The following is a 10499-nucleotide window of genomic DNA, read 5'->3' as shown; positions in this document are numbered from 1 at the left end:
CCTGTAAGGTGTGCACCAGGTGGGGCAGGTGCCTGCCATCAGAGGCCTATCGGGTATGTGAGGCATACGTGGTGTGTGAAGTGTATCTGGACCATGAGGTGTACATTATGCAATAGGTGTGCACGGACTGTGAAGTTATATCATATGTGAGGTACACAGGAGCATAAGGTGTACATTAAGTGAGAGGTGTGCACAGAGTGGGGGTGCATTGTATAAGGGGAGCGCAGTGTGTGAGGGCTTCGCTATGTATGAGGTGCATGTCCCTATGACACACCACACAGGTGCCTGGAGACACATGGGTGAGGGTTCTTCCAAGAAAATGTGCCTGTTAGCTCTGTCTTGGCCCAGGAGCTGAGCCCTGGGCACAGCCTCCCATGGAGCATCAGAGGCAGAGGAGACAGAGAAACCAAGCCTTTCATGCGTAGAAGGCAACTTTGAAAGGGCTTCCCATCCATTCTTCCACCTGCATCCACACCAACTCAGCTCAAGGACAAGGTGCTCTTTGGGCAATACCATACCTCAGTGATATCATTTCTTTTGTCTGATTTAAATCTCCCTTGCTGCAAATTAAATTCACATTTTCTTTTAAGTGTTTTATTCAATAGAGGTAGTGAACCCTCCTTTCACATAGCTCTCCTGACCCCAAAAGCCTAATGTCCTTTCCTAGAAGAATGATTAACACCTTCATGAGCCCTGCCTCCTTTAACTTCTAGCCATTAAACTATAATTCCATTTTTTATGACATTATGTGTGTCCTGAATATTGTTTAGTAGATCATGTTTAGTGAACTACATTGGGTTTGTATCTGGGATCCCTGGAATCCAGACCTCTAAGAATCCTGCGCTCACCTCTGAGACAGAAGAAGACTTTAGTTACATAAAGAATAATCTTGAAGGAGATGAATCTTCCAGGTCTTTCCAGCAGCCAGGCATCACGAGCAGGTGGGACACAGGTGTGGTGTAACACACCACCCATCAAAACCCATCCTCAAACTGGCTGCACTACTTGCCCAGCCCAAGCAGTGCCAGGTCTCTGGGCCACAGTTTCCTGGGTGGGCAGAAGCCATGCCTATCTTGTTACCTGTAGAATCCCCTGCTAGGAGCAGAGGCGACTGCCCCATAGAAGGTACTCAATAGTTATTTGTTCTCTCTGCAGGGAACATTCTTCCCCCAGGTGGCCACATGCCCACTCCCAAATCTCTTTTAACTCTTTGCTCAGATGTCACCTTGTCAACCTCACCACTGTATTTAAAATTGCAACCACCCCACCCTGGTACCCCAATTCCATTCATCTTGCTCTGCTTTTAAATAATTTTTCACAACATGATTGCCTTCTAGCACACTATATAATTTAGTTATTACCATGTTTATTTTTAATTGTCCCTCTGGCCAGGGAATGTTGTTGGTTTGTTTCCTGCTGTATTCCCAGCACCCAAATAAGTATTTGTCGAATGAGTGAATGAATCATAGACTGGGCAACTGGCAGTGGGCACTCATGCCCCACCCCACACTCTGCACTTGGGGTGGGAAATTTTGCTGCCTTTCTGCTCCCTTCCCCCTCCACGGGGACCCCTATTCTCCAGCTCCCAGCTCATTTATCAGACACTTAAGTCCTGTTCAAATGTGGGAGGCTGGGGAGTACCCACAAAGTGGTAAGTACAGAGATTCTCTGGGACCTTGACCCTGAATCTGAAGGCTTGGCTATGCCCTGGCAGCATCACAGTTTCTCCTGACCAACCCAGACTAGCCCCTGGGCAGGATCTATACCTATGTGGTAGGCAGCTTCACGCTTTCCCAGGGAGCGAAGTTGGCATGGGACAGAGAGGGGCATTCAGTGTAGGTCCAGGAACTGGAAGGAAAAAATGGAACAGAGAGGAACCTAGGGCTGGCTCTGTCCCATCTGCCCCACTCAGATTTTCACCCCCTGGCCCATTGGCATCCCCCCAACCCCAAGCCACATATGCAACCCAGGCTGCCCAAGCAGAGGCCACAGGTCTGCCTGGGCAGGGCAGGGCAGGGCTGCTAGAAGACAGGGCAGGTGCAGGCTGGATCGACTTTCCAGAAGCTATATATATATATAAAGGCTGCTGGGAGCCCCAGGCCTGCCGCTCCCAGAGGGCACAACACCGTGGGGGCCCAGCCAGGCCCGCATTCCTGCCTAGAGGCCAGCTCTCCATTTATAGCCCCTGGTTAGGCTGGCCAAGGGAGCTGAGTAGGGAGGACTGGAAAGGGCAGAGGGAAAAGGGGCAGCTGAGGCAGCCCTTCCTCCCTGCCCCCGTCAAAGGAGCCTCTCCTGGTGAAGACAGGGAAACTGAGGCCCAGGGTGAGTTGCGCACTTGCCTTGGATCGCAGGGCCTAAAGGGTTGCGTTGGAGGGAGCCATAAAACCTCCACTCCATAGTCCCTCAGCCCATTGCCAGAGGTCTCTCCTAGAGCAATTCCCGTGCCCACAAACAGGGGCACCCTTGCATAAACTCCATAGCATAAGGTTTGAACTCTTTCAGTTTCCAAACTTGATGTCCTTTTTCCCTCCCTGCCCCCACCCACCACAAGAACTAAAAGGATGCCAAGTCCAGAGCACACACACTTCTTCTTGCTCTTTGGGCAACAGGGGTGGGATGACAGTGTTGACAAACCTCTCTCCAAAGATATGGCACAACCAGAAGGATGACCCCAGGCAGGAGTAGATTCCAGGCCTGGAGAGGTCTATAAAGGTCACCAAGTTCAGTGAGTTCCAGACATTTTTCATGCAACAAAGCTCAACATAAGAGTGGCATTTTACCACTAGAATGTGTGCTCACTTTAAAACAGTGCTTATTAATTACAAAAGATGAAACCAGAAACTGGGCTTAAAACTATAAAATCAGTTTAGATTTCTGACCTATGAGTATAAAATATTTAATATGTTGGATAAGTTCAAACATACAGCATTTATCATAAAGACACCTTGATGATAGCCCAGAGGAAGTTTTCCTGAACAGAAAACTGAAGAGCAAAGTTGTAATTCTATAAGTCTCAGTACACAATTTGTTTTTGTATTTTCTTTGTTTGCTCAGGTTTGAGAAAAACCTAGATTTGCATAGTTAAGTAGTTTGAAGAGATTATGTGACATTCCAGGATACTCTTCAATTAAGTGGATTCATTTATTCATTCAATCATTCATTCATTCATTCATCCTTCCATCCATCCATTCATCCATCCAAGAAGTATTTATTGAGTGCATACTATATGCCAAGCATTCTGCTGAGGCTTGAACAAATAAGAGGAAATATTTGCTTCAATCTAAATCATTAATATAACAATTATTTATGTTCCTCTTTGTAAGTCTAAGTCAAATGAAAATGCCCAAGTTTACAATAAACACCAAATCTCTCTATAGTAATACCGTTACAATTTTGCAACAGGCCACCTACAATTAGTTGCCCAACATAAGAGGACATGCCCCAGGCCTTACCTGGGAAAGACATCTCTCTAATCATGTATGTGGTTGCCCATTTTTAAAGAAATACAACCATTTCATGAAGAAACACACATTTCATGAAGTTCAAATATATGCTTTGAGATTCAAAAAGCATGAGACCATCTATTCATTCATTTGACATTTAACAGGTGCCTACTATGTGACCAATGATATGATGGTTTCTGGAAAGGCCATGGTGAACAAAACATCCTTGCCTTCATAACTGACTTCATGTTGACCAATGAACAAACTGATAGGAAAAAAGGTTAAAAAGTGACAGTACCAGGAAGAAAAGAGAAGGGTGCTAGGACCCAGAGTAAGGGCAGTGGCTACCTGAAAGGGAATGATCAGAGACATCCCAAGGGGGCAACATGTGAGCTGAGATCTGATACATGAAAAGCAGTCAGACTTGGAAGAGCCCAAGGGAGAGTGTGCTAAGCTTAGAGCAGCAAGTGCAAGGCTCTGAGGCAGGATCCTATCCCGAGTGTTGAAAGAAAGGAAAGGAGGTCAGGCTAACTGGAATGGGGCCATCCAAGGGAATCGTGGTTTCAGTGAGGTTGGAGAGATAGGCTGTGGCCAGTTTATGTCCCATAGACATACCAGCCTCCTTACTATGCTTTCAAACTGCCAAACATAGTACTACCTCAGGACATTTGTACATGCTTGTTTTTCTATCTGGTCCCAGATATCAGCTTTTGCATCCCTTTATTCAGTTTTCTTTCTTTCTTTCTTTCTTTCTTTCTTTCTTTCTTTCTTTCTTTCTTTCTTTCTTTCTTTCTTTCTAAGGATTGAACCAATTTAGAAAGGGGTTGGGGAAGCCCTAATATTTAATCTCCACATATTTAATCTTCATTGTTTTGCTTCTATTATGGTTTAGACATGAGGGGTCCCCCAAAAGCTCATGTGTAAAACAATGTAAGAAAGTTTAAAAGTGAAATGATTGAGTTATGAGAGCCTTAACCTGATCTGTGCATTAATCCACTTGAATGGATTAACTAGGAGTTAACTATAGGCAGGTAAAATTTGGAGGTGGGTCACTGAAGGCATGCCTTTGGGGTATATATTTTGTCCCCGTTGAGAGGATCTCTCTCTCTCTCTCTCTCTCTCTCTCTCTCTCTCTCTCTCTCTCTCTCTATCTTTATCTCTATCTCTATCTCTATCTCTCTCTTTCCTTTCTTATTGCCACGTCCTAAGATACTTTCCACCTCCCTTTGTGATGGTCTGCCTCACCTCGGACCCAGAGCAAGGAAGTTGGCCATCTTGGGCTGAGACCTGAAGGGCGAGCCCTAAATAAACTTTTCCCTAATTGTTCTTGTCATTTCTTTTGGTTACAGTGAAAAACACTTCCCTTCCTTTCTTTCTTTTTCTTTCTTTCTTTCTTTCTTTCTTTCTTTCTTTCTTTCTTTCTTTAAGTTATAATAGCATTATATACTTCCTTGCTTATTTGTTCATTGTCATCCTGCCCTACAATTTAAGCACCACATGAGCAGGTCCTTGGTCTTTTTTCCTTGTTAGTCTCCAATACCTGGACCAGTAACCTGGCATATTGTGGATACTACACACATGTTGACTCAATAAACAAAGGTGATGAATGAAGAGTAACCTTCGGCACTACTCCCAGTGGCAGAGAAGATAGCACCAAAGAGCCTTCTGGGTTTGATGGAAAAAGAGAGTTTCCCAAGGCCTAGAAAGGCCAGCTAGAATGGCTTCTAGAAATCAGTGGGAAAGGCCTAAAGATCACTCTTGCTTAAATTTCTGGTGTACTGGAGGGAAGGCTAGGCAGGGGTGGCTACAAATCCATTAAACAGACATCTTTCCCAGGTAAGGCCTAGGGCATGCCACCTTATGTTGGGCGCCAGAGAGTGCAAACTTCGGATTCAGAAAGAGGCTGCACAGCCCTGTTGGGGTGGGATATGCTGGGGCTTACAGGGGAGCCAGAGCTCCTAGGGAGTTGTGGCCTCCCCATTCTGTTCCCAGCCTCGTCAGTGAGCTGCAGGGGAGAGACCCAGTTGAAGCCTCCAGAGCAATTGATCCTGGGTCCCTGCCAGGACTTAGTGCCCCAGACAAAGGCTAGGAACTTGCTGGACATTCAGTCCTGCAGGTGCTGTGAACAGAAGTGGGGCTCTTGCTAGCATACCCCTGCATTGCCACTGAGGACTTCCACATGTTCCCTCTATCCAGATTCTCATCACCACCACAATGACACCAAGAGACAGTTATTATTCCCAGGTTTATAAAGTGGAAACTGAGGGTCTGGAAGGAGATGTGACTTCTGCAAAATCACAAAAAGACTCCTCTGGTGGTGGATGGGGCAGTCCTCAGGTCAGGTCCGGGGTTTGACGACCTTTACAAAAGGCACTTCCTATGGCTTTGCACAGCACAAGAGAAAACAAGCCCCCTGAGCAGAGGAAGTTTTCTTCCCTGCTGAAGAGGCATCTAAGCCTAGACCTCCAGATCATAGCTCCCGACACCCGACAGGGGAAACATGCAGGTTAAGGTGGACGGGAATCTGCCTCCCTCCTTGTAGACCTCTGGACCTGGGCAGGATACGAGTTTTAGCAGCGATTCCCAACTCCTGTACAGATGCAGCAGTTTCTAAGCGTCCAGGAAATATGGTTGAATTCGTGGCCTGCAGAGCTACTTCCAGGGCAGAGACTGGTCGAGTGTTAGGACCTCCACGTCGTTTGTCTCAGACTCGACCACTTAGATCTCCGACTCTCGCTGTCTCTCGCACGCTTCTCCGCGCCTGACTCTAGATTTCTGCTTTGTTTCTCAGATTCTTTGGATGTCCTTCACTATGAATCTCAGATCTAGGTGTTGTCTTTCCTATTGCCTTGCGTCTCCCTCCAAATCTTTTCTGATCTGATTTCTACCTCTGTACTGTTCCTAGTTTCCCCACAAAACAAGCGACAGACTGGAGTTCAAAGTAAGCTCCGAGGTGAGAGCGTCAGGACAGCATTCCCAGTGGACACAAGTGTCATGCGCTGGAGAGGCTTGGAAAGGGTGTGCAGGACGAAGAAGCTCAACTGGTGTTGGACTGCCAGTCTCTGCCTCACTCCCTATCTAGGGAGGGGCCGGAGCGCGAGAGCACTGCTACAGAGGGAGGGACTGGGGGCACTCTCAGGCCACAGTGGCCACCCTGGGGACCCCAAGCTCCGCCCCCCTCCGTTCCTATTGGCTTCAGGCTCCCCCGCCCCCAGCCGCCCGCTCCAGCCCGGGGACATTTAGGATACCACAGATAAATAGCCCAGAGCTGCTGGCGCGAAGTTAGGGGTGAGGAAGCCCCAGAGCGCGCCGCTGCTTTCTTCTTGCCACACGTCCGGCCGGACAGGACAGGGCGGGGTGAGGACGGTCGGGCGTGCATTCAAATCCCCGGCACTTTGCCATTGCATCGCTTTGGAGTGACAGAAAGTTCCGGGCAACTCCTGCCTCTTCAAGTTGGGCGAGGCCAGGTTCCCCGCTGGGATATGGAGCTACTGTCGCCCCCACTCCGAGACGTGGACTTGACGGGCCCCGACGGCTCTCTCTGCTCTTTTACCACAGCCGACGACTTCTACGACGACCCGTGTTTTGACTCCCCAGACCTGCGCTTTTTCGAGGACCTGGACCAGCGCCTCGTGCACGTGGGCGCGCTCCTAAAGCCGGAGGAGCACTCGCACTTCCCTTCAGCTGTGCTCCCGGCCCCTGGCGCTCGCGAGGATGAGCACGTGCGCGCGCCCAGCGGGCACCACCAGGCGGGCCGCTGCCTACTGTGGGCCTGCAAGGCTTGCAAGCGCAAGACTACCAACGCAGACCGACGCAAGGCTGCCACCATGCGTGAGCGGCGCCGCCTGAGCAAAGTTAATGAGGCTTTTGAGACGCTCAAGCGCTGCACGTCCAGCAACCCCAACCAGCGGCTGCCTAAGGTAGAGATCCTGCGCAATGCGATCCGCTACATCGAGGGCCTTCAGGCTCTGCTGCGCGACCAAGACGCCGCGCCCCCTGGTGCCACCGCCTTCTACGCGCCGGGCCCGTTGCCTCCAGGCCGAGGCGGCGAGCACTACAGCGGCGACTCAGACGCGTCCAGCCCACGCTCCAACTGCTCTGACGGCATGGTAAGGCCCTAGGCGGGAGGAGAAAAGAAGGCAGCGCTTGGGATATATGCGACGCGTTTCTGGACACAGGGAACTGACCACTGTGGGGTGGGCCTTCCTGGGGGGGTGGATCCGGGTGTCCTGGGCAGCTGTCACAAGGTGGCCTACTGCGGTGGAGGCGCGCAGGACTTCTGCGATCCGCCCGATTGGGGGACCTATTAAAATACTGCTCCGCGAACATAAAGGCATGCTTTTTCTTCACTTTTCCCTACTTCCAAAATGCAAATGCGTCCACATTCATTTGCCCCTACATACTGCAGATCTCAGCTCCTGCCAGACTCTTAAGCCGAACAGACGCGGTCCCGGAATTCATGGCTGAAATTTAAGGAGTTGGGGAGGGGGCAACTACAGGGAGTGGTGCTCGGGCTCTGCGAGGTCCCGCCGACCTGACTTGGTCATACTTACCGTTTACAGATGGACTATAGCAGCCCCCCAAGCGGCGCCCGGCGGCGGAACTGCTACGACGGCGCCTACTACAATGAGACACCCAGCGGTGCGTATACCCGGCCAGGCCCTGCTCGCGCCTCCTTCGCCAGTTCCCTTTGACCTGTCCCGTCTTTCCACCCCTACCCCCAGCACACATATATGTTGGGTGATGGCGCAGGGAATGAAATGCCAAACCTCCATCTACTTCCCCTTTTGCCCCGCACCCTCGCTGGACAGTACCAGACTCTGGCAGGTCCTCAGTTTCCGTCCTGCTCCAAAGCACTGGACCCAGGGGGTGAGAGACCTGCCATGGCTCAACCCCTGCTTATTAGCCTACTCCTCCCGGCACAGAGCCCAGGCCCGGAAAGAGTGCTGCGGTGTCCAGCCTCGACTGCCTGTCCAGCATTGTGGAGCGCATCTCCACGGAGAGTCCGGCGGCGCCCGCGCTCCTGCTGACTGATGCGCCACCAGAGTCACCTCCGCGCCAAGAGGCAGCCGACTCCAGTGAGGGCGAGCGTGGGACCCCTACCCCGTCCCCGGAAGCCGCACCGCAGTGCCTTGCGGGCGCGAACCCCAACCCGATCTACCAGGTGCTCTGAAGGGAGCAGGCTGCCGTGCCAAAGGGCAACGCTGCCTACCCTAGGGATGGTACCCCTAGGGTATCTGGCGCCCAAAAGATTGAGCTTAAATGCCACTCCTCCCAACCGCGCTTGAAAAGCGACCCCTCCCGAGGCGGGAAAACCGAAATGTGTTCCCGCCCCTCCAGCCCACAGGGCAAGAACTCAGTCCGTTTTTTCCACGCAGCACCCTTCCTGATACATACGTGATGGCCATTTGGTGTTTCTCCGTGAGCCAAAGCTGATCCATGAGGGGCCAGGTCCCCTTTCCTTGCTGCCTCCCACAACCTCCCTTTGGGTTGAGACCCTCCCAAACCTAAGCCTTGCCCCTCAACGTGCCCAGGGTTATTTTTGTGGGGGGGGGCGTGGGGTGCCCCCTTTTCCGAAGCCTTCGCGACACCCACTCTTTCCCACCGCCTGCAGGGTGCGCTCCAGTCCCAAGTGTAACAGGTGTAACTGTACCCCATCCCTATCCCGCCGCGGTTCAGGACCACTTTTTGTAATACTTTTGTAATCTATTCCTGTAAATAAGAGTTGCTTTGCCAGAGCAGGAGCCCCTAGGGCTGTATTTATCTCTGAGGCATGGTGTGTGGTGCAACAGGGACTTTGTATGTTTATACGGCAGGCGGGAGAGCCGCGGGCGCTCGCTCGCTCAGGTGTTCGAAATAAAGACGCTAATTTATACCACAGTGGCTCGGCTTTCCCTGGGCGTGGGAGCAGGATCCGAGGAAACTCCGCAGACTGAGCCAGCTGTCCCGCAGCGACCCCTGTAGGCGGTTGACGGATTGCAAGGAGGCAGCTAGGAACGAAGGAAGGAAAGGTGCTTGTCTCTAATGTGAAGGGAGGTTCCTTCAACCTTGACATATATCACCACACACAAGTCCATGGTTCTCCCGGAAGGATGCACATCTTCAGAAAAATAGAGGATGGTATAGGATGCTCATGGCATTAGGAGTAAAGACTAAATGGACCTGGAGCAGCAAGCATTGCAAGCTGTAAAGATGGGTGTAACGACAAGGGGAGGGCACAGCCAGACCGACTCCTCTACTCAGGAACCTAGGCTTGGAGCATTCTGGTACAGTCTCATCTCATAAGGAGACAGGGCTCAGAGCCTGTGAGGAGAGGGGCTCGGGAACACAAGTGGTATAGATGCTCATCAGGCTATAAACTCTCCAAGAATAGAGCAGGGGTCATTGTTTTAGCCAGGGCGTGAGGAATGCCTCCTGAAGGAGGCACCAGTTGAGCTGTATCTTGAGAAACAAGAGTAGATAATGCCCACAGAGGGACACCACATACACATAGCCACCTGACCCCAGAGGGATGGCCTGGACAGAGTTCCTCCCCATCCACCTATACCTGCCTCCAGGACCTCCACCCATACAGACCCTCTTCCTGAAAACCTACAGGCCCACTTCCAAGGCTTTGATTGTGGAGTGGTGGGCCCATGCCAAAAGGACCAACCTTGTTCCATACCTAAAGAGCCACCCTCTGTTCTGAGGAGAACCTCTGCTCCCCAACACGGGCTCCCAAGCAGCCACCTGGAGCATTCTGTTACTACTGATGCTCTGCTTGTCTTCCAGCTGCTTCCTCAGATGCTCCTTGGGGTTCTTTACATTCCTTTGAGGCCCTTGAGGGCTCATTCAGGACTTTACCCATTCACCAGTTGCCAGGTCCTGTGTTAGGAAAAAACAGAGACCAGTGGGTGCAGTTCCTGCCCTTGAGAAGCACCCAGACATTTGGGGAGTGCTGTATTTCAAGAATGAAGCACTATAATAGGGGTGTGTGTGGTGGAGGAATGCCATGGGATCAGAGGGAAGTGTTTCCTAACCATTCTAGAAGAGGTATAGACTAACAGATAACCTCTC

General features: G+C 51.0%; 1 protein-coding gene across 1 annotated transcript; it reads left to right on the top strand.

Annotated features, from left to right (window-relative positions):
• The first annotated feature begins 6741 nt into the window (after positions 1–6741).
• On the top strand, positions 6742–9321 carry MYOD1 (myogenic differentiation 1). Its single transcript, XM_079102870.1, has 3 exons — positions 6742–7552; positions 8006–8084; positions 8369–9321. The coding sequence occupies exons 1-3, from the start codon at positions 6926–6928 to the stop codon at positions 8614–8616; spliced, it is 954 nt and encodes a 317-aa protein (XP_078958996.1). The 5' UTR covers positions 6742–6925; the 3' UTR covers positions 8617–9321.
• The last annotated feature ends 1178 nt before the right edge of the window (positions 9322–10499 follow it).

Source organism: Sciurus vulgaris (genome assembly GCF_902686455.1).
Source record: "Sciurus vulgaris genome assembly, chromosome: 11".
Classification (NCBI taxonomy): domain Eukaryota; kingdom Metazoa; phylum Chordata; class Mammalia; order Rodentia; family Sciuridae; genus Sciurus; species Sciurus vulgaris.
The sequence above is the reverse complement of the archived record's forward strand: the minus strand, read 5'-3'. Positions and strand labels throughout refer to the sequence as shown.

Excerpts from the sequence above, each read along its gene's own strand:
- MYOD1 (XM_079102870.1), top strand. The coding sequence starts at position 6,926 with ATGGAGCTACTGTCGCCCCCACTCCGAGACGTGGACTTGACGGGCCCC. Across the intron at positions 7,553-8,005 it reads CCAACTGCTCTGACGGCATG|ATGGACTATAGCAGCCCCCC; the intron begins GTAAGGCCCTAG and ends TACCGTTTACAG. Across the intron at positions 8,085-8,368 it reads CTACAATGAGACACCCAGCG|AGCCCAGGCCCGGAAAGAGT; the intron begins GTGCGTATACCC and ends CTCCCGGCACAG.